The following is a 24,440-nucleotide window of genomic DNA, read 5'->3' as shown; positions in this document are numbered from 1 at the left end:
TGCGATACACTAATGCACCCCTGGGAGATGTGCATGGCTTCAACCATCTCTCGCCTGAATCCACCTCCGTGTCTGTCCTCCTTCCCTAGACCCTTCCATCTCAGTGCATTGAGATGTACGGGGGGGGGGGGGGGGAGAGAGATGTCTTGTCTTGTCCTTGTCATTGATACTTGCTTAACAATGCAAACATCGATTAATGCAGGATTAACAGTCCTAGTCAACCTGGCCTTGACGCAATAACCCACACTGCTTAAACCCCATCCTCTCATTCCTCAATGGTTCTTTGTTTCAATAGCTCTGTTCCGTTTCTCTCTCCCTCTCTCGATACTCACCGTCAGTTACAAATTGAATGAATCCAGATCCTTGTCTTCACCCCCCCTCCATTAACCCATATCAATATTCCTGGCGCTAAGACGGCGTCCATTAAAGAAAACAGAGGAAGCAGGATAGATCAGCGTTAAAACCCATGGGCCGCTGGGTATAATACACTACCTTCTATCATTACAGAGGCAACGAGGTCCGAGACCTGATCAAGCACAGTAATTGTCCTGCAAACTCGATGCGTACGAACCCACTGGACGTGTGTGTGAAGAAACAGACCCCGCGAGAGATTCAATTTGATAGCTCAAATCAGATTGGGTATTGCAGGGGGAGTCGGGATTCGATTTGACACGTGATTTAATTCCTCTGAAATAATGACTTTGGGAGAACACGTCGCGGAGCTCCTCCTGTATGTCTGGGCCCCTCTGAGAGGCTGGCCCCTGGGCAGGAAATGTGAGTGTACTGTATGCAGGCGATTCTGAGGGGCCGCCTGGCTAGCTCTCTATATAGGTCAAGGAAGGAGCCATTTCTTCTTTTCTAAAAAACCACAGCCAAAATGTTTCTAAAGTGCTGAATTAAGTGATTGAATTGACGTTGTGTTTTGCCACTATAAAATGTCATTTATTTTATTTACACTGCTGGATGTGAGAGAGGAAGATGAAGATGGCACGAAAATAGATCTACATATGGTACATATGGAGTGGTGAAGAATAAGGATGGAGCTTTATGTGTGTAGGTATGTGTGTGTGGTGGGGTAAGAGAGAGAGAGAGAGAGAGAGAGAGAGAGAGAGAGAGAGGAATGTAAGAGAGGGAGAGCATAGGTGAGGAGAACACAGAAGGGTCTCTGAGTTTGATTACACACATTCAGCCCCCTCCCGCCCACCAGCCCCCTTTCGGCTCCCTCTCTCTCTTTCTCAGATACATCTGCACAACTCATGACTCAAAGAGACATTCATCCGTCATGTGTGTGAGAGAGTGTGTGTGTGTGTGTGTGTGTGTGTGTGTGTGTGTGTGTGTGTGTGTGTGTGTGTGTGTGTGTGTGTGTGTGTGTGTGTGTGTGTGTGTGTGTGTGTGTGTGTGTGTGTGTGTGTGTGTGCGTGCGTGTTTCTTTAATAATAAATGCACGGACGCAGACGACAGGGAAAGGGTGAGAAAGCTAGAAGGAAAGTACTTTGGCAGACTGTCCGTAACAGAGCTCTCTCCGATAGGATCCCCACAGTCACTCCTTCTCTCTCTTCTGTCACTCCATCTGTCCATCTGTCTTTTGCGTGCGGGGCCTCCTTTATAAAGCAAACACAGGGGTTTCTTCGATCACTCATCAGGACCTTTGACCCCGCAGACCTTCTCGGCAATTTTGGAAACGGCGGGACCACAGCTTGAACCAATTTTGCTCTCTGCATCCCGCCTCTATCCTCTTTCTCTCTCTCCGTCCATGAGAATTCAACTTCATGCATATATCCCTCCCTATCTCAATGACAGTCCACTTGCAGATGATGGCGACTGAGTTTGAGCTCGTCATAGAAGTACATTGCCATTTTTTGCACCGCCTCGTTTTTCCTTTCAAACCGTAAACGTAAGAGAACTCAACCAAACCTGCCAGTTTTCAGATTGGGAAACAACTCCCAACAAGCCTGCTGGTGAGGTTATAGAGCAGGGATATAATGGAGACCATCCGTGGTGATGTGTTGAAAGCTTCTCTCACTCCCCGGGGACACAAGTGGTTCTCTTGCCATGATGAGAACGGCACCTCAAAGGAAGCCCAGCGAAGGGGGGCGGGGGGTAGAAAATAGGGGGCACGGGAAGATTGGGTGGTCAGGAGAGGTTCAAAATTGCCCCAAAGTGTATCCAGATGACAATATTCCTCTCTGCCATTCCATCCCGCCTTCCCTCGCCCCTTCCCCCTCTAGTCGCTCCATCATTTCTCAGTCGGAGTGAACTCATGCCCCATTGGATATTTGGGTAAGAAGGAGCCAAAGCGAATAGGGAGCCTGCCCGACCAGTGGGGCTAAGAATAACAAATGATGTTGGTATAGTCAAAAAATTAAAGAAGCCTGTTGAGCTTGAATCAGAGTTTTACGAGTGAAGGCTTTCCATGTTTCTTATATTAGTGCATTTTGTGTTATTATTGGTATTGTAGTCAATCATTCATTTAGTAAGGTAAAATACTGAAAAATTGCTGCTTATTCGCTTCAGAAATTAAATGTACAGTTTTGTTTGTCTTGGGTGCCCCTCATACAAAGCAAGCAACATTATTCACTAGTTCATTCGCCTTCACTTTACTAAATGAATAATCAAAAATGGATTATAGGCTGAAACTGTAAGCTAGAGCACTAATAAGGTTCTCAGGGGATCTGGCCAAAATTCTGATACATAGTATATAGGCCTACTACCATGAAAATTAAAAAAGTACAAAGTAAATAAGGATTTTAAAATAAAATGAAATGGATTATGGATGGTTATATCTCTCTCTGCAGGACAATTTAAATGTCTCACATTCTGAGGGATGGCAGCTAAAGACTGTTATTACTGTTAAACCTAGCTAAATATTGCTACCAGATAGCTTCTCTACTTTGTGATCGCAATCTTGATCTTCAGCAATTACAGTAGAAGGAACGTCATTATACACTCTAGCAAGCCCCGCCCACCTGTGGCTTCTGTCCTATCACTGTTCGGGTTCAGCCCCTTTGTCCTCTCTTTAATATAGAGGCGTGTGACGCATCGACCCCAACCATAAGTATGGTACAGGAGTCATGCAGGTAGACAGTAACAACCAAGGGGAGTGGTTGAACTTTGCGACCAGAGTAAATTAGAGAGTAGTAAGGAAGGGCGGCAAGATCATTGACTTTTTAAAAAACATTCTAAAGACAAGATGAAAACACAATAGCTGTGAATCTGGGTTTGAACGAAGAAAGAACATAAAGGGAATGCATTTGTTCCAAAGTACTTGTTTGGGAAGGGCGTCTTCTCAGCATATATTATCACTAACATATTTTCCAAACTGTAGCATGGAGAGGTTTGGCATGCTTGCAAGGATCTCTGACTCTGGACATTGAAACACTCTTACCACTACTAGACTATGTCCCCGGCCTCTATGATACCACTGTGTCAGTGCAGAGATGCACATTCTTTCCTTCACTGCAGTGCATATAATGTTCTAATTAACCAAACCCACCAAAAAACACATAGCCTGCAGGCTGAAGCCTGCTGAACACTATTTCTGCATCAGCATCTTCCTTCATCAGTCATCTGAGAGCTGAATCCAACTGGCAAATTACCTTCCAGATCCATATCTGGAGCGCACAGAAGAACCAACGCCCGTATGTCGTTAATAAAACATGTTTGTTTTTCTACGGCAAGGGATTATGTTATTTTAAACACATGAGTGAGTTAGGAAATGAGGAATGAAAATCATTTAGATCGATGCTTGCTAGCAATTTGAAGTTCCTTTGGGTGTCTGTGTCTCTTATTCAAACCTCAGGGCTGATGGTATTATTTTGATCATACCGAATATAATATTCATGGTGAATTGAGGCCTTGAGCTTGTTTTTCATGCAAGTGTTCATTTAATTAATTGGGAGATCTTCTAAATCCATCCCATTAGAGGCCATCGCATAATCTTCAAAATATTGCAGTAATGGTGCAGAATGATTCAATAATAACAATATTTTCGACCGAATACAATAAGTAAATCCCATGAATCTATTACATTTTATAAAGTCTATATTTATTACAGATATGAATGCTGGACACTGTCCAGGGACGATGGTTATCCTTGAAAACTACTTTAAAAAAAACGAACTACTTTATTGTGTACATACGTTTACAATTGATCCAGGGACACAGAAAGTGTTGCGTCCACATTGGTAGAAAATACACTTTCTTCTAATACTACTAGCTACAAAATACTTAATTTACAATTCAACAAGGTTCATTTATGAGGTCACACATACACACCATTACCACACCCAAACACACACAGACACCATACACACGTGTGACTTGATAAACAGGAAAAAGAACCAGAGAGATATGAGTGTGCGTAAAGTCTGGTGTCAAGCTTTTAAGCTATCCCAGCTTCAGAGTCAGCGAAGACAACTCGAAAAGACTGGATGGCAGCCATATGTTTAAAGACAGTATATCATCAAGGCTCACCAATGACTCACAAAGGAGGACAGATTTAAAGCATACTAGAAAAGGAAAAAAATGCATATCATATTCATAGGGGGCTGGATAGTGTATTACCAAGGCTGATTTATTTCTAGATGAAATGTTCTGGTTTTGATCCCCAAAATCTACAGTCTACCTGTAGGCATTCTTGAGCAAGATGCCTAAAAATGCCCTTCCTGCTGCTTAATGACTGAAAACGTCATTAGGAAGGAATTTTCAAGCCTGGATCATGGAAGTGTCAGCTATATTAGTAAATATTAATAATAATCTCTAATTAACCCATCAGATCCGACTCTTGACCAACCAATGAAATTGACCAACCGTTGGAATAAAATTTCAAACCCAACACAATTGAAAAGACCATCCTTTTTTGTTCCTGTGTAGTTAAAACATTCAATTACTCTAAACCCGACTGCACACGGCTCAACATACAGAGTAAAGCTTTGTTTGGGTGCATTCTCAACCACTCATTGTCTGAGGGTCGCCCCAATGACTGTGTATTAATAGCTGTTTAAACCTGTCACTCAAAAGAAATCCCCCAGATTTTGAATAAAGTGGGATGGATTTCATGCAGAAAAAGGAGGCTCCATCAATCTATCTGACACCATAATGAGAAAGAGAGAAGGAGATCTAAAAGCAAAGGTTCAGCCCTCGGGCATGGCGCTGTATCTCTTTCTGGATTGTATCTCTTTAATTGGCTCACTGTAGGAAATTGACTATTGGAAAACAGTACAACACACAGAAAAAAAAGTGATTTGGGCTTAAAAGTTCCCAATGGTTTGAATGTCTTAAAAGTTTTAAATACATGTATATCACTGTGACTGTGACAAATGAACCTTTGAGTCTTTCAATACATTTAATGTCTTGAAATAGATCTTTGTTCTTGAAATAAACGATATGAAAAGTATAAGAAACAAAATACCCTGATTTTCGGGAGCATGTGACATTTGATATAGACAGTGTACATTTCCACTATCTGAACATAGTAGGCCTGATTAACGTAGTAATAGTTAACAGAGTTGTTTTTCTTGGACAATAGTTCTGTGTTCAGTTCCTACAACGGGGTCGTAGAAATTTTCCAGTAGTCACATAAATCAACACAGGGGGTCTGATAATGTTAAGGACATCAAGTTCTTTCAAACACACGCGTGCACACACACACGCACACGCAAAGACACACACACGGTCATATTTCCCCTTACCCAAAAACTGGTAATTGAATACTGTGGTCAGATTCTCAGGTGTGTGTGACGTCTTAAAAAGCAAAACAGGATAGAAGGGCGGGTCTTCAGAGTTATATGATTCCATCAGTCAGGAGCTTATTGGCCATTGTGGGAGGATCACGACCCAACTGCGTTCCGATTGGTAGGAATGTGATTTCCTTCCCGCTCAAGCTTGCTGACTTTAAGACAAGGAAGGTCTGGAGTTTCGATTGTGTGACCAAAGTCATGTTCAACGAAAGAATGGCAACATAAATTACTAAATTGATTCAGTTGTTACGTGTAATAACATCAATAAAACTCAAAACTCCAGCCAATTACAAAAATGGACACATGAAGGAGCACCGGAAAAAATAGAACTATAAAAGGAATACTCAGGAGAAGCAAACACAGACACACACACACACACACACACACACACACACACACACACACACACACACACACAAACGCACGCACTTCACTCATTCACATTGGAGAGTGTATTCCTGGGGGGGCAGAGGTGATGTTGTCCGTCCCTGAACACCACAGATGAGGTGAGGTAAGATTTGAATCTCATGAATTGTATGCCATCTGGATCGCTCCAAAAACACACACACGTTCACATAAGCAGCCACACTGACATTTAAGTTTACAGGCGGGCATTATGTACACCCACATATATAACCAGCACATTTATGAAAAAGCACACACACACACAATAACACAGATAAGGACACAGATACAAAAAAAACACAAACAGACACACACACACACGCACACACACACACTCAGATATACTCTTGTCATAACCTAACTCGACAAACACCTGGACCTAGTTACTGGACACAGAGGGGGAGTTGAAAATGTGTGCGTGTGGTTTGTGTGTGTGGTTTGTGTGTGTGTGTGTGTGTGTGTGTGTGTGTGTGTGTGTGTGTGTGTGTGTGTGTGTGTGTGTGTGTGTGTGTGTGTGTGTCTGTGTGTGTGTGTGTGTGTGTGTGTGTGTGTGTGTGTGTGTGTGTGTGTGTGTGTGTGTGTGTGTGTGTGTGTGTGTGTGTGTGTGTGTGTGTGTGTGTGTGGGGGTATACTATAGCTGTTGTTAGGGTTAGTCTCTGCTGGAGGCTATAGTGAGGTTGATTTAAATTCCTTTTCGTCCCCTTTCAGTCAGTGAGTCAGACTGTTCACTTCAGCTAGACTAAATAATCAGGCGAAGTCATTGCTACCATTTATCCACATCTTATCATGTGTCTTGTATCGGACTCCCTCAGTAGACGGCCTAGAAAAGGGAGGCTATTTTGTTTCACACCTTGGATCCAGGTCCAAGGCATACTGGCTCCTCTCGCATTGGAAAAACTATGTTTTTAAGCATGCAAGCACACTCTCTATTGGATATCAACATTAGGATGGATACTGAAAGTTAAAAGACAAAGCAAACAACCCTTAAAAATACCTATATATATTGATTGTTAATACAATTTGATGTTTTCCTTTTAACTATTACAGTCAGCAACAGTTGCTGAAAAATCTAAAGCCATGGATATTGAAAGAAGTAGTTGTGTTGGCAGTGGTCCCAAAATATGCTCTCCGTCAATTTAACTCAAACTTAATACATTACGTAACATTATTATATTCTGGAAATAATAATATGAGCTAAATATTGCCAATAGTCACATTACATAGGCCTATGCGGACTCACAAAGAATCAAGGTGACTTTACAATTATGATGCCAATCATTTGTAGGAAAATCACGAAATGATCATGAAACATAATAAATGGATTTATTTAGTCAATACATCATGGCTAAATATTTGTTCAGAACTTATTTTAACTAGATTCAGATGCTATTCTTGAAATATGCATTTGTTTGTTTTGCTTTGCACTTGTGGAAAAAAAATAAAAAAAATTATATCGACCTGACCCATGCCTGCTAATGCTAGAAATTGTAATTCATCCCAACGAGCAAGACAGAGCATCTTCAGAATAAAGCTGACCGCCGTACCCAGGACCAAATATGGAAACAACTCTTCATCTTAGTTACTTCAACATGCCAATGAATAAAACAGTCATCATACTGACATGTGATGTTTATATTCCCGCAAAACACAAAGTAGGCTATTGGAAGATATAGCTTTCACCTACCTATACTCGTTAAGGTAAGCCATCTCATAACAAGCGTTATGATGGCAAAGGAACAGGAGACGCATTAGCGAATAAAAACAACTCACCTTAAGTTCAGTCGCCGTACAGCCTCTTTCCTCTTTCTTCTTCTTCCGTACAGCTTCTTCCAGCCTGGTACAGTAAGCACAGAGTGGGTTGTTGGCTTTTTCAAACAGCAGCGTATTTGCTATACACACGGTCGCACTCCCGTCTAACACTTTTCCTTCTTTCTCTCACCCTCTCGCTCTCTCACTCTCTTAACTTCACTTGAAGAAAATACTCAACATCTTCAAGAAAGTTGCAGCAGTAATCCAACCGCAGCACCAGCTACAGGCTGTAAATGGTAGTGCAGGCGCCGAGGATAATATTGCTTTCCCAAAGACCCCCCATGCTTGGCTATTTCAAACCTGGTGTGAAGTCCGCAGATTGAAAGTGTGAAAATCCTTTCCTAAACACATCCAAGAACGATTTAGTCTTAAAAGTCTGACAAACTTTCTACCCTTGTGTAAGAGGAAACTAACCTCAATCCACCTCAACTAATCAATTTGTTAGGAGCAGAAATGAACACATAAGAAGATTTCAGTGCAACTAAGAAATTGTTTATAGATATGGTCATTGGGGACTAAGAAAAAGCATAGGACAAAAACAGCGGACCATGAGAGAGCTGTGACCCAATGTGCGTGTGTTTGTGTGTGTGTGTGTGTGTGTGTGTGTGTGTGTGTGTGTGTGTGTGTGTGTGTGTGTGTGTGTGTGTGTGTGTGTGTGTGTGTGTGTGCGTGTGCGTGTGCGTGTGCGTGTGTGTGTGTGTGCGTAGACATGTTGTGTAGACCAAATGGAGACACTAAATTCCCTTAAGGTGAGAGTGGGTGTGTGTGACCCAGCAATAGACATCCCATGGGTTCATCCCCCTCCCTTCACCACTGTTTCAATCGCCTGTTGAGTTCCCAATGTGATGCTATGATTACATTGGCAAGTAGCATGGTTGGTCCTTTTGCAGAACTTTGACGCAAACCGTTCAATTCAATTTGTCCATTTTTTGAAAATTTAAAATATTGCTCACCATTTATTTGTCAAAGAAACCATATGCAATTATTTATATTTTGACAGAATGTCACACAATATGTAAGGTATATAGAATAGTAAAAAACATCAAGAGCCTACTTATAAAAACCACAGAAAAAAAATCTTGGGAACCAAACAAGACAGGAAATGAAAGCCTCCGTGGTGTAAAAGTAGAGTTCTTTATTTCAAGAAAACAGTGCATGAGCTTTGTGGTGCTGGATATGTAGAAGTAGTTTCTGTTATCTTTTTTTCTCTTTAAATAAAACAAGTGCTTTCTCTTGGCACAATATCCCTATGAAAGTAATGGAAAAATAAAAGAGTGCAGAAAATCTAAGAAATGAAAAATACATCCTGTTGTATTTTAACAAATTGTCTGGCAACATGAGTAATTTATCATCGATATACAAAGAAGAAAACCCACACGAAAGGCGTAAATCCTAACGAAAAGGCGTAAAATCCAGCAGTTAAAAATCATATATTTTAGGAAAAGAATCAGAGACAATACTTGTTGTTGATACTTGTAAGGAAATATCGTATAACAACATATAAAACATAAACAGTTAACTGCACGAAGGGTAAAGTCTCCATCTCTATTTTGCCATTAACCTCCTGCAGAGTACAGGATTTTCCCTTCCAACTCCATCAATGTCACTCTTTCGCCTTTCCGTTCTTCTCCATAAGCCACTGAACATTAAATTCTGAAGGATAGGACTCAAAATTTGACCACATTCTCTGGCTTTCATATAACTTCAAAATTCCTATTGAATCTATCTGGTACAGCATCCCATCTTACTACTAGTGTGATTGTTGCAGTCTCAGTTTGACTGCAGATAAATAAAAGCCTGCAGATACATTTTAATAAGACGTAGGTCACACGCCTGATTTGGGTGGCCCTCAAAAGACGGTACCTAAAACAGCTATGGTGGTCTTCGGGTGGGCTAAATTGACCTGGTGTGTTCATGTTTAACAGTTTGTGTGTGTTGAATGGATCATGCTGTTGACTGTTCATATCTTCAGTGTGTGAGCATGTTTCTTGCAGAGAGGCTTGTCTTTCTTGGAGAAGAACGTTTGTCCTTCTAAGGTGGTACAGCACACCTAAACAAACAAACAAATAAACAAACAAACAAACACCATTACACAATGGTTAGACGGACGAGCTGTGCACTGGTCTATAAAGTGATCTGGGATTGTGTGACCTACAGCGCAGACGAAGCAGGTATCATGCCAGGTATATCCCAGGGCATCCAGGAACTTGTCCCCTGCCTCGATAGGGAACTCGCAGCCGTGGCAACCAGTTCCAAACAAAGTATAGAAATCTATACAGAAAGGCATTAGGTAGAAGATAACAGAGAGGATGAATAAAAAAGTATAAAAGAACACAATAACCACATTTATTTATTTGGTAAACAGATCTTAGCAGAGCACGTTGCTCATGTCGTTAATATTGCTACATTAATGGCGCCCACCTCGTTCACAGTAGGGTTCTCCATCCTCCAGGTGAAAGGTGTTGTTTCTGATTGGCTGCTGACATGAAGCACACTGGAAGCAGTGGACATGCCATGTCTGCTTCAGGGCATTGATCACTTCCTGGTGGGAACACAAAGACGGATTACTGGAGGAAATTGTTTGTCCTTTTCTGATACTAAAGTGTGGTTCATTCATTGTGTGTGTGTGTGTGTGTGTGTGTGTGTGTGTGTGTGTGTGTGTGTGTGTGTGTGTGTGTGTGTGTGTGTGTGTGTGTGTGTGTGTGTGTGTGTGTGTGTGTGCGTGTGTGTGTGTGTGTGTGTGTGTGTGTGTGTGTGTAAATTGTGTTTAAATCCACTTCATTGAATCAGGAGTCAGAAAGAAGAACATCGGCAAACTAATATAAATCGAATTTCTGGTAAAGAATGTACATTCAAACCAACACATCATAAGCTGAATCTTAATTAATAATTTAGAGGGCAGATACAGACTGGATGCACTGGTGCTGTCCAACAGCACCTGCCTAAAACTGCTCTTACACAATCGTTTTTTCTCATGCACCATCGGGTAACCTATGCGTGCCTCAGTCACTCTAACCCGAATGTGTTTCCATATTGCTGTCATCCACATGACCAGGATTACGCACAGAAAATCAAAGACGTAACCGCATTCCCACCCTTAATTGTGAGAACAAGGAAAGGAGGACAGGGGGATCTATGGATGGTCTGGTGGGGCCAGCGGAGAGACGATGGGATTAGGGTCCCGGGAGTGCGAAAAACGGTTAATGAGAGGGCTAAGCCAGCTGGGGATGTGTGAGAAATGGAGGGTTGAAAGGGATAGAGGCCAAAGAGGTAAGAGCATGTGAGGGGATAAACGTCATGAACCGTTATGAGCAATAGCCCATGAGCTGGGCTTCCTGGCATTCTGGGGTTAAATCACACCTGCTACGCGCTATACACCGCGGCTAACCTATGCTTACATTTCTAGCATTCCTTTGTGCGCTACAACTTTGGTTCCCCACACCCGCTTGGTTTGTACTACACGTATTGTGTACAAGACAATGCACATCCAAATTTAAATATACAACATGTATTGCAGTAGAAACTATTAACTGCAACAGAACAGGATTACAAATATGTCTTACATAGGCATGTGTAGCACATAGGCCTATTTTGTACAGCACTAATAGGAGTATAATGCTGTATTGTGGTGACCTTTCCGATCACTAATCAAAGGCTAACTTAAGGGAGCGTGCCTTTTCTAAAGGCCACGATGTGAAAGATAAGAGTCCATTCATTTCAAGTAGATGTCCTCACAGGCAGTGTTTGGTCAAGCCTGGCAATCACTCACCAGTCCTAACTCTAACTTTAACAGCTTGGTTAACCACTAGCATAACTAGGGCTTGTTGAAGGCCAGTGCCAGTCTGCGAGGAGGAAAATGTGTTCTCGTCTATCAGCTTCCTGTCTGTAAAAGTCACAACCACAAGGATATTGAAACACAAGCATTCACACCTACGCCTACTAAGAGTACCTCCGATAAAACTATAATCACGGGAAGAAAAAACAAACGGACCGACTTAGCAGGTATAACGAGAAAATAGACTGTTGGAATTGGCACCTTTATTTACACAAGACTAAAATAGACCTGGAGACGGAAATAGTGGGGAGAGTGTGCCGTAAAGACCGGACATGTGTGGAAGGCCTGAACTGGGGGCTTAGCAGTCCTGCTTCACCCTTGACCCCCCCCCGAAACCACAGGTGCTGGAGTTTTACACAGTGAAGGCTTAGCTAAAGCAAAACAATGCCGGTTCTTACAATCACTTAGAAAAATCATTAAACATGAGGAAAATAATCCAGAAGGGTAGCCATAACATTCATGTCCCAGACGCCCTCTTTGCTCTAGCCATAACACACACATATTAAACCATGTTTGGTTTAATGATGAATAGTTCATCCTGACATATGACCAGCACGACTTGCTCAGTGTTGAAGATGTCCAGCACACTAGATTTAGCACTAGACTAACGGGCAGTGTGTGCACACAGGCATACAGACAAACAACAGGGGGATGGGTTTTCTGTGCCTTTTAACACAGCAAAGCTTTTTGGAAAATCTGCCAAACAAGACAGACATTTGAAAACCATGTCACGATAACCCCGTGTTGAGTGACTTTTAATGCTCCTATACAGTTAAAGTCTTAAAGAGGAATTGTACACTTAGAAAACATTTGTGAATTTGCTGCCATCTATAGGTTCCAACAGGATGTGAACGAATGCAAGGCAGTACTTGCAAGGTACTTTGAGAGGCTTTGCTCTCCAGATTGCATTGAATATAATGTAATATAATATAAGGATAGGAAATATGCCATAATGAAATAAGAAATAAGGCAATGTCATACAATGTAAACCAATAAACCTATATAATGAGGATCTAAAGGCGGGTCATGAAACTCACTCCTAGCACTTTGCCCTGGCAGCGGCTGCAGGACGGGGCGAAGAACTCTTCGTAGCAGTGCTCACAGTAGACGGAGCCCTGTTCCTCCACAAAGCCGACGTCTGCCAGAGACATACGGCAGTGGGCGCAGTTAAACTCCTCCTTGTGCCAAGACTTGCCCATCGCCACCAAGAAAGGCCCTCTGTAGAAAGGATAGACGGAGAGAGAGAGAGAGAGAGAGAGAGAGAGAGAGAGAGAGAGAGAGAGAGAGAGAGAGAGAGAGAGAGAGAGAGAGAGAGGCAGAGAGAGAGAGAGAGAGAGGCAGAGAGAGAGAGAGAGAGAGAGAGAGAGAGAGAGAGAGAGAGAGAGAGAGAGAGGCAGAGAGAGAGAGAGAGAGAGAGAGAGAGAGAGAGAGAGAGAGAGAGAGAGAGAGGGGGGGGGAGAGAGAGAGGGAGAGATAGAGAGACAGAGACAGAGAGAGAGACAGAAAGACAGAGAAAAAATTGCATTGGCACATTGAGACAGACTTATGGTTTTATACTTTAAACTCCATCTGAACATAATATGCACAATATGCACATAATAAGACACAGACATATGCTGTATAAACTGTTTACTATTCGTCCTTCTCACATGTTTCAAATTTATGTTAGATATATGAAATTTCAATGCCACATTATTTGAATCCAACATGTGAATGTTGAATTGGACTGTTTATGGAGGCATAATATACCATATATTATTTTATTTTAACGTTAGTGAGCCACATAGCGAACCAGTCGCCTGTGCAAAGTCTCATGCTACTTTGGTTTCAGCCGATCACGGCCTCCCTTCTCCATCCGCGATGAGTAAATAGGAGAACATCACAGACTCACTCCCTAATTTACTGAAGACAACGGTAGCGCTAAACCCGATCTAACCATGAAAGCGATCCACACTTGGCAGTGCTTTTATCTGGCTGCCATCCTGTAATGCAGCGCAGGAGCAGTTAGAAGATATTACAGAGACGTTCTGAGACATGGGTGGAGCAACGCATAGGCACGGAGGAGGAGGGCAGCAGAAGGTCTAAGTCATGATTTTGTTTATTAGTTTTAATGAGCTTTCATGCCAGACTAGCTATCTGCTGGTGAGAGAAAAATATTTTGAGTTGATACACAGGGCACAAATGAAATCTTAACATGCAGTTTGCACGTTTGCCCGCCTGTGTGTGTGTGTGTGTGTGTGTGTGTGTGTGTGTGTGTGTGTGTGTGTGTGTGTGTGTGTGTGTGTGTGTGTGTGTGTGTGTGTGTGTGTGTGTGTGTGTGTGTGTGTGTGTGTGTGTGTGTGTGTAGCTGTTTGAAATTGTGTCTCTCTGCTGCCATGACGTTCACTGCAATTAGCACCTTCTTAAAGCAGCTTTCAGATTCTCCCACTCTCTTTAAACTCTCTTATTTTACTCGTACAATTTTTTGTAAAGTATCAATTAGTATCTTGAAAGCGCTATACAAGTAATATTTACTCTTTATATTATTACTTCTATATTACTAGGAGAGTAATTGTATGAGCGCAGCAGGAAGTAAAATCGGCCAGGAAGGCTCCTATCGCCCTGGCTTCCCCTTCGACCCCCAGTGGTTAACAGTATCCTCAGAGGTGAGCGGGCTCATCAAGCGGGGAACCTCACCGGATCACCATGCTACAGTGGGCACACATAGGCGTGCGTGTCCCGGCAGGGATGTGCTCTGCCATCTGGACCAGGGAGTCCTCGTCCTTTGGGTGAGCCTGGGGTGCCGGTCTGGCCGGGACGGGACCCTTTGGCACACTGGGAGTCCCGTTGCCCCTCACGCCGAAGGAAGGAGTGATCAGAGTCTTCTGTAGGGGGCGGACTGTTAAGGAAGAGGACGGAGAGTTAATGGTGTCCGTCTGTCTGTCTGTCTGTCTGGCTGTCTGTCTGTCTGTCTGTCTGTCTGTCTGTCTGTCTGTCTGTCTGTGTGTCTGTGTGTGTGTGGGGGTTGATGTCTACAATACCAGCCGCTTCCCTCAGTCAGTCCAGGACTTTTGAGGAAGAGGAGGGAGGGTTTATGGTGTCTGTCTGTCTGTCTATGTGTGTGTGTGGGTTGATGTCTACAAAACCAGAAGGTTCCCTCAGTCAGTCCAGTGTGCTCGCTGGTCATTACAATTACTGCTTCACCCCATAAATCCTTAGTAAAATATACAGTCTGGCTCTGAAGCCTACACACCCACCACACTCACACACACACACACACACACACACACACACACACACACACACACACACACACACACACACACACACACACACACACACACACACACACACACACACACACACACACACACACACACACACACACACACATACACACACACACATATAAGAAAAGGTGCCAGCCATCACTTCTGTCTATTCAGGAGGCTAAAATTTGCGTCTATCCATGCGGTAAACGTTTGTTAATCTGTGTGTTTTTGTGTGAGTGAGTATATGTGTGTGTGTGTGTGTGTGTGTGTGTGTGTGTGCATGTGTGTGTGTGTGTGTGTGTGTGTGTGTGTGTGTGTGTATGTGTGTGCGTATTGTTATGACTGAGAGGACTACTTCCTCAGCTTCAGTATGGGATCACTTGTCACTATATCTGTGTGGACGTAAACCAAGTCACAGTCGGACTGAGAGCCAAATGCGTACAGGATCCTGGCCTGGCACCCGACTGTGACCAGCTTCAGGTACCGCTACTATTTTGGGTGTCCATTCCAGCGTATGTATTATTTATGTTAAACGAAGACGAAACCCTCCCTTTTACAGGTTCTTAGCAGTTTTTGGAAAACGCTAATGCGGTCTTAAAATGAAACACACGATTTTGTCCCACTAGCAGGCTTTCAGTGGTTTTTAAGTGTTATCTAATGCTGTGCTATGAAAGCTATGATACAAAGAGAGAGGGAGAGTAGAGTTGATAGAGAGGATATTCAAAGGCCTCTGATATTATTTTCCAAAGGTATTTTCTTGGTGATTGGTTGCTGACAGGCGACAGGAGCCAAATAATGCTTGTTACAATTATGCTTGCAACATTGAATAAATCCCCTCAGTGGATCTAACTTGAGTTATATAGAGCAGAGGATAGCTCGATATGATTAGTATAACAGACAGCACTGCAGGAGCAGAGCAGGCCTAAGATTGGGACTAATGCAATTTACATTGAGCAGGAAAACCTATTCAATTAGATAATATCCAAATATACCCACACACACACACACACACACACACACACACACACACACACACACACACACACACACACACACACACACACACACACACACACACACACACACACACACACACACACACACACACACACGTGCAGAGAGTCACTAGAGTTAGAGTTAGAGTTGTGCTACGGGATATTATAGTGCAGCTCTGTGCCTCGGTGCGTTCGGTAAATATTATCTTTCTGACAGAGTGGAAGCTGGGTACGTGTGACTGAGGCAGGTGACGCGGGCGCAGAGAGGCCTCCATGCCTACTTTATGGTGCTCCGCAGGGCAAAAAGGGGCACACAGAAATAATTAAATAAGAAGTGAGGTCTGCAGTGCCCTGTTCCCCAGCACATGTCAACCGCCCTCCATGGAAAATATCCCCCTTTTCCTAAACTAGCTGACTGTAACAACACTCCCCAAGCCACCATTGAATTGGTTGAATACAAGAATGCAAGGATTTCAACAAAACACTGTTGTGTAAGGAGAAACACCAACACAAACATTTTACTTACGAGGTGGAAAATATATGAATCAACCTGAACCAACCTAGGTTGATTCAGGTTGATTTGCAAAACGTTTATTTTGCAAATCCATTTAGGGCTAAATCTCATGGATTTCAGGGATGGGTACACGTATGTTTTAAGACTAAGAAAACAGTTTAAAGTGCCTTGGTCTCATTACATATTGCTAGCTAATTTATAGAAAAAATAAGGCTATGGTAAAAGTTACACATGCAAGGGTGTACAGGCATTCCTTTGTTGGATTTGGCAGCTGAGGTTTCAGACTATAATGTACTATTACACATGCAGCCATGTTTCCAATTAGCAGGAAAACAACCTGCTTGGCTAAGCAACAGTTGAACTCTGACTTCAGGATTACCAAGCATTCTGTGCTGTGTGGCTGAAGAGTTAGAAGCTGAAATTCAATTATTTTCAATTAAAATCAACTTGGAAGATTTAATTTAATAAAAATGTTTCCCCCACCAAACTCTTTGTCACCTTCTCTGATAAGTGATGTTGAAATGATCTTATCTTTCACAGGGATAGTCTAGCTTGTTATGGCGCTTCACTCACAACTGGGTTCGATCCCTGATTTACCCCAGTCTCCTTGAACCAAAGGCCGAACCCCAACCCCCTAGTGGCTTCGGATGGAAGTATCCCATGAATAAGCTGGCTGCTTCTTGTAATGTGCGATGGAACTCACTCTGGGTGGTGGGAGGTCCTTTGACCATGGTCTTGATGGAGGCTGAGTCGTGGCTGTTGCAGTCTGGTTCCCCTCCTTCCTCACTGTATGAAGAGAGAGACATGATGGTTTTATTCATATTGCACTTTTCGGGCAAAACGTTTGGAACAAAACAGCAGCACAGCGTACCAAGCAAGGGACACAACACAGCAAGAACAAAAAAACAAACAACATCACCGTCCTAGTTCTGAGAAGCATATTTAAGCAAAAATATGACACACGTCACGCCATTAGAAAAAGTGTGTAGTGAGAGTGTATTGTCATCTGAGGTTGTAACAAATAAAAACAGATGTCTCATCTTTGATTTATTTGTTTATTTCACAGGGAAGGTCTTCCACACGTTTATTGCCGTAGAGATACCGGCAAGAAATAAATCATCCGTAGGGTGGGAGCTACACGCCACACTCCAAAAACATTTCAACAGAAATCATCAATATAATGTGAACTAGTATTGCCGGTAAAGTGAAATCAATGTGGAGAAATGTGTTGTGGTGCCCGTCGGCTCTGATCTGCATCTGAATCCACTGCAAGTCGCTTTCGATTGAAGCTTTTGCGACGTGAATAAATAGTAATTACCTGAGGGCTGCTGGTCTATGGGGTACCTAAACCATAAACCCGTTCTAACCTGCCAATGGTAACCTGGCATGGTTGACGCCATCTTGTATGTGTTAAAGTGTGTGTGTGTGTTTGTGTGTGTGTGTGTTAGTGTGTGTGTGTGTGTGTGTGTGTGTGTGTGTGTGTGTGTGTGTGTGTGTGTGTGTGTGTGTGTGTGTGTGTGTGTGTGTGTGTGTGTGTGTGTGTGTGTGTGTGTGTGTGTTTGTGTGTTAATGTAAGAACTATGAAAGCGCTTTACGATTTCAGTCCATTTACCATTCCCCAATGTGTGGCAGTTCATGCAATACGACTCTTAATGGTTCACTAACTGTTTTTGTTTTATTTGTTTTGATTATTACCAGATCTCGGATGGTTGTCCTTGAATGAGTGTTTCCCTTATTACAATCTTTTTATGCCTTTCCCAAACGCAATCCCTCAAAGTCCACCGCACACAGAAAATCAGTGGCCCTGCTGTTAATTCAGCATCCACCAACCATCTAACGAGATTCTGCGAGCCCCTTTTCTTTAAACAGCAACAGGAAATAGAGAGGGCCAGTATGCTTTCATTTCTCACGTCCCTGCCAACCAAGTACAGACTCCAGACCACCTACCTGCTGACAGGGCTGAGACAAATATGGCACCAAGCGAGGCACAGTACTTAACTACAACCAAAACAGTAAAGTGCTGGCGTATACAACGCATTTCCGACCATGTGCACTACAGCACGGTGCAGAAAATGTAACCACGGTGCCATTTCACCATGGAACAGAGTCCAGGCCACTCGTGCCGATGATGGATATCAGACAGGTGGGTACACAAGCTCACAACACAATGAACACGCTTTGAAAAACCAGGATATCGGATTCACACGAATCAGCGGAGACGCATGCCCAGATAAAAATTAAAATATATATTTATTTATTTATTTTTACGAAATAGAGACGTTTTGGATGTAGATGGACTCCAGATGCTAGTAGCAATGAATGAGGGAAAACTGCCCTGTGGTACGACCAGCAGTTTAACTACATGCACTGTTCAGCTAGATTTGGTTTGGTTTTCACTAACAGTGGAAAACAAGAGTCAGATTATTGGGTCAATTTTCCCATGACGGAGGGGGTTGGGATCAGAATTTGCCAGAATGCCAATACATCATTTATTTATTTTGTGGTTGTATATCCTTGGATCATATTCTTACAACATAATAAAATAATATTGTTATATTTACATGTATCTGAAAAGGAGTAAATAATGTAAAATATATTGCACCCTGATTATAATTTGACCGGTGTTCTATAAGGAAGGCACTTTAGTAGAGAGTGGAAGACTTGAGTCTTTAATGTGTGTATGCAATGGCTCATTTTTCCTAAGCCACTTTTGCAACTCTTTTAGGACATCATAATAACCTCTACACATTATATCCAAGGTCAAAACTATAATAAACATAAAAACAAAGCTGTTACCGCAAAAGCTAGCCTTGAGAAGAGCCAAACAACTTATTTTAAGACAACACAATGTCGCTAAATATTCACCAAGGCCAAGAATACAATTTCAACTGGTAACACTTTTACAGACTACTGCTTGTTAGGAAACAAGCACATTTAATCATTAACTATGTAGTTCCAGAAGTTAAGTGAGCCAAACTTCCAAAGTTGTTTATGTTTTAAACTCTTTTTATTAACACAAATGAGGTGAAGGATTTGGTCTTACTACCAAGATCATATAATTAAAGGTCCCGGTTCGACAGCTTATGGAACCTTGACCTGCTGGGTTCTAAATGTTATTTGTGTGTTACCGTCTCGCAAAGACTCCCCAAAAGTGGAGACAAATCTCTCACCTACTCACTCAAAAACTGCCCATCGGGGTCTGAATTGACTATCACCTTTTAAACAAATGCCAAATGAATAGAGCTTTTATGAGTTATAAATTGTGTGCCTTTGTGCATGTGTGCGTGTGTGCGTGTGTGTGTGTGTGTGTGTGTGTGTGTGTGTGTGTGTGTGTGTGTGTGTGTGTGTGTGTGTGTGTGTGTGTGTGTGTGTGTGTGTGTGCGTGCGTGCGTGCGTGCGTGCGTGCGTGCGTGCGTGCGTGCGTGCGTGCGTGCGTGCGTGCGTGCGTGCGTGCGTGCGTGCGTGTGTGTGTGTGTGTGTGTGTGTCTGCGTGCATGCGTCTGTATGTGTGTGTGTGAGTTTATGACCATGTTACACATGGTTCATCAAGTGCCAGATGAAATACTTGGGTGGGCCAACATTTTCTCAGACTAGACCTTCAGCATCCCATAATAACGCATAGTTGTGGTCGATGCCAACTGTTGGGTCACTGCTGTTTTAACTCCACGTACGGTGGTTACAGAACAGGGGCATCGTGCAAGACACATGTTGTGGTAGCAACTGCTGCCATGGTTACGTTGAGTTGTGCGCCAGTGGTTATGTATGAAATAGAGAGATTTCACGCCTGCACGATTGCGGAGACACACCCACAAAAACATAAACATTGGGTCCTCATAACGTTAAACCACTCGGAACGTGTGTGTCATCAATTTCAGGTTGAGACCAGTTTTCTCTGCGACTCTGAAAGGTCTGCTGTTTTGAAGGTCTCACATTAGAATATACACAGTTCGTATTCATATTGTGATGAAAGTAGGAAGACAATGGTTGGACATCTTGTTGAGTATCAATGTAGTGTCAGAACGAGAAGAGAGGAGGGTATAGTTCTTATTTTAAATTGTGATATTTACCGAAAGACATGGCCAGCATTTGTACGAGACATAAGAAGTGGGTCTCAACATCTGTGGCAGATTGATGCCAAGAAGCTCTTTGAAATAAGAGGGCAATGGATGGAAGTCAAAGGATACATATACTTTATATATAGAAACCTGGTGTAGTACAGATCAGGAAATATTTTGTAGCACTTGTTCGAGATGAATATAATACAAAATTTGTTAAGCAGTGTACACACTGCTGATTATGATAATAGAGTGGCGAAGTCACGCCCCTTCCGGTAGAGCCCATGCGCTCTACCGGAAAAAAATAATAATCAAAATAATCAAAAAATAATAATGGGTTCAATGGAGAAAAAAAAAAAAAATTCTGGTCCCAGTCTTTATATGTGCTGGATTATTTTGTTTTTGGATATAAATGATAATTTTTAATGCAAAGAAAACTACAAAATAGTTTTTTTGTGAGGCCGCTTTGCTACAGCTCTTTGCTGTTCTCGACGCGAATGGGCGTGACTTCGCCACTCTATACATGATAATACATGCACATCAGTGGAATGTTGCGTTAGCATCATTAGCAGTTAGCTTGCAGTCAGTAGTGGACTGCTCTAGCTCATGGCTGCCATTTTACCATTTGCTTTGGATATTACAGTATATAAATTTGAATTAAGGATTAAAATTAAAAAAAGGTATTACATTTGTGTGAAATGAAATAAGAACTCCACCCCAAATGATGAAACAGCTCAAAAGTATTTGTTTGAGTTAAAGTGTTCTCAATTGCCAAAGAGTTTACCGGTGACTAGCTATGGTTGTCAGCGCAATTCACTAGCTAGAAATACATCCACAACATCTGAAATATTCAATTGTCTAGTGCGTCACCTAATTCCATCAAGCAGATGAACGAGCTCACCACGCTCATGCACATTAGCAACTATAATGGGCCAACAACAGATGACCACCAGAGGAGGGCCATAACAAGATGCACACCAACCCCATTAGTCCATTAGCGCGGCGCTCGTTAATAATCTCCACCAATGAGGACACTTAGAAGGGAGGGTAATTGAGTTTTGCTGGAGTCTTTGTACTGATTAATGGAGGACTCCTTCTGGTCTGATTCAATAGGATCTGCTGTGATAATTGACCATCTGGACCGTAGCGGGTCTTATGAGACTGGATAACGGCCGCAGATCAAGAGCTGGGCTGGGGGTGGGGGAGCAGGGCAAAGCGGATGAGAAGCACTGAAGCTGTCTCATTTGTCCTTCTTCATTTCGTTTTGACTTCATTAGATGTTGCTCTCCTTGCCTACAGCCTCGAATTGTTGTAGGAGCAGATTTGGCCTTGCGGCACAAAGGGGGGGGGGGGGGGGGGTGGGGGGATGTGGCTAAGGCTTTGGCCGTAGGTGGGGAGCCAGGTGTGGCTTGTTAGAGGAGCAAACACAGCTGCAAGAGATGAGCATGATTAGCAGAGCTTATATATAGAATGTCCGTTCGGATTCTCTCCCCCAGGCGTTGAGGCTGGGTCCTACGCACTGGGGCTGTAGCTGCCACCTGAAAGGGATTATTTTGTGTGGCCAGGTGCATCGTTTTGTATAACTCAATCTTATGATTGATAAACTTGCGTTTGCTGAAGTACAAAATGTGGTTTGCCCTTAAAAACTAAGGACTGCCATGGTTTACCACTCTTTTTTAGCAGATATGTAATTTAGAAAATAGTTGTGACCCCACCTTCTTAAATTATGTTTGCCCGTAGTATCAATGTCACAGTGAACATACGCCCACCGCGCGTGCTATAGTAATCTGCATCTGTTGAACCTTTACGGATCATTTCACATCTTTAAAATATTTTTTTTTTATCAAAATTAATCAAAATGTAATGACTACAGTCAATCGGCCGCAATCCCACATGCATATCAGCCGTCCCTGATCACGGGCTCAATGGAAGGGAAGTTTCCTCTTCAACAAAGGCAGACAGACTCTCCTGATGGCTTGCAGATGCCCTGTCCATGGCCCGCTTGTCATTGATATTCAATATATTCAATACCTTCAACAGCAGCTATATGTTATATTGCACAGTAGAAATCGAGCTATGGGACTCCATGTGAAACGTGGCCTGCGACCCACATGTTTGGCACCACTGCTCTACAGTGACCCGTTTCTCGACCGTCTTTACTCAGTTTCCTCACAGATTTCGAGGCCTCACAAAGGGAGCATTTCATAAAAGGGTGTAAAAAATAAATAAAAAAGAAAGCATATACTGCGACCATATGGACACTTGGCTCAAGCAGCTTCCCCCAGATCTAGAGCTGATCTTCTCATAAAAGAATTTCTCTAGTGTGAATGAAAAAAAGCCCAACAAAACAATCTTTGAGGAGGTCCGACTGCTGTCCACCGGCTCTCTCATCCACCAAACAGATGGCCCGTAACGCCTCGCAGCAGTGAATCCAGGATGAAATGGAGATCTCATAAATGCACGGGCTCATGTGCCTACACATTCCTTCACATACAAAAAGATACGCGTACAAACTTACAGACTAATCGCACACGCACAAAAAAGAGACTCACGCATACCCTTGCATGCACAAACACACACACACGCGCGCGCGCACACACACACACACACACATACAAACATGCATAGACACACGCACACACACAAAAACACACACACACACATTCACACCTCCACGCATGCACACACACACACACATATTGACTCACACACACACACACACACACACACACACGAACACAAAGACACACACACGAGCATTTCACAGTCTACACATGTGCTGAGCAGTGAATGAGTGAGCTGGTTGAGGTGCTGCCAGCACTTGTGTCATAGCTGGTGTAGATTGCGTCCTCTGAAACAAATGCATTGTGCGTTTGGCACTCCGAAAGACGGCTATTGTCACGCCACCAGCGGGATAAGCTAATGTTACACGCTACCAAAAAAAAACAATCCATTCAAAATCAATATATTGCACCCTATAGAATTATAATCTACCGCCAAATGTATTTTGTAACTAATGTCTTTATATTTGACCAATGGTATTAATTGACAAGGCAGACTCTGCTAACATAGTTGTAAGGCAAAAGTATCTGCCAGTTGCAATTGACCAATAATTAATAAAAAACAAACCGTTGGCTGTGTCAACTCTGTGTCTAAAAGGCAACTAATATTAAACATATTTTATGCTATATGTTTTTCTCCAGTGCAGCTACCTCTTGTTGAGATAGGTACAGTGGCCTGACTCTACACGCTCTCTTCTTCAAAACGTAGGACCATGATTGGTCAGGGTAATAAAACAGGCATCAAATAGTCAGTGATAGACGCCTCCAAAACTGTGATTGGCCATACTGCCCAGACAATGTCAGAGGACAAGATCAAGGTTTAAGGAAGAAAGGTCTTTATAGATCATGAGAAAATAATGAAACACAGATGGAAGGGGGAGAAGAAAAACGAATACTTGAGTTGTGTTAACACACAAACACATTAGTCAATACCTACACTGACTAGTTTCTCAAATTCTGTTCTGAAAGTAAGTCTTGGATATCATTTTACAAAACACATTATTTTACATTATTATTAGTACAGAAACAGCCTTGGTCAGGGTCACAAATGACCTCCTGATGGCAGCAGACACCGGCTCCCCATCTCTCCTCATCCTCCTGGACTTAACAGCTGCTTTTGATACGGTTGACCACAATATTCTCCTTCACCGCCTGCAATACACCATTGGACTATCAGGAAATGTAAAGAACTGGTTCACCTCGTACCTCACTGACAGAACTGAGCACGTTGCCCTGGGCAAAGCAAAATCACACACCAACAACGTCACCTGCGGTGT

General features: G+C 42.7%; 1 protein-coding gene and 1 long non-coding RNA gene across 6 annotated transcripts in view; both read right to left on the bottom strand.

Moving 5' to 3' along the window:
* The window catches only part of LOC132459496 (uncharacterized), a 14,483-nt gene extending 5,814 nt beyond the window's left edge, over positions 1-8,669 (bottom strand). The window contains exon 1 of the long non-coding RNA XR_009526251.1: positions 7,914-8,669. This is a non-coding gene — a long non-coding RNA (uncharacterized LOC132459496). The remainder of the gene's footprint in view (positions 1-7,913) is intronic.
* Positions 8,670-9,072: 403 nt separating this feature from the next.
* pdlim5a (PDZ and LIM domain 5a) overlaps positions 9,073-24,440 on the bottom strand; it is a 55,829-nt gene continuing 40,461 nt past the window's right edge. For all 5 annotated transcript variants that reach the window (XM_060054081.1, XM_060054082.1, XM_060054083.1 and 2 more), the window contains 6 exons: positions 17,251-17,333; positions 14,464-14,665; positions 12,825-13,005; positions 10,374-10,494; positions 10,108-10,223; positions 9,073-10,002 (listed from right to left, as the gene is read on the bottom strand). In XM_060054081.1, the coding sequence (XP_059910064.1) occupies positions 9,913-10,002; positions 10,108-10,223; positions 10,374-10,494; positions 12,825-13,005; positions 14,464-14,665; positions 17,251-17,333 (793 nt within the window). In that variant the 3' untranslated portion in view covers positions 9,073-9,912. The remainder of the gene's footprint in view (positions 10,003-10,107; positions 10,224-10,373; positions 10,495-12,824; positions 13,006-14,463; positions 14,666-17,250; positions 17,334-24,440) is intronic.

Source organism: Gadus macrocephalus, chromosome 6 (assembly GCF_031168955.1).
Source record: "Gadus macrocephalus chromosome 6, ASM3116895v1".
Lineage (NCBI taxonomy): Eukaryota > Metazoa > Chordata > Actinopteri > Gadiformes > Gadidae > Gadus > Gadus macrocephalus.
The sequence above is the reverse complement of the archived record's forward strand: the minus strand, read 5'-3'. Positions and strand labels throughout refer to the sequence as shown.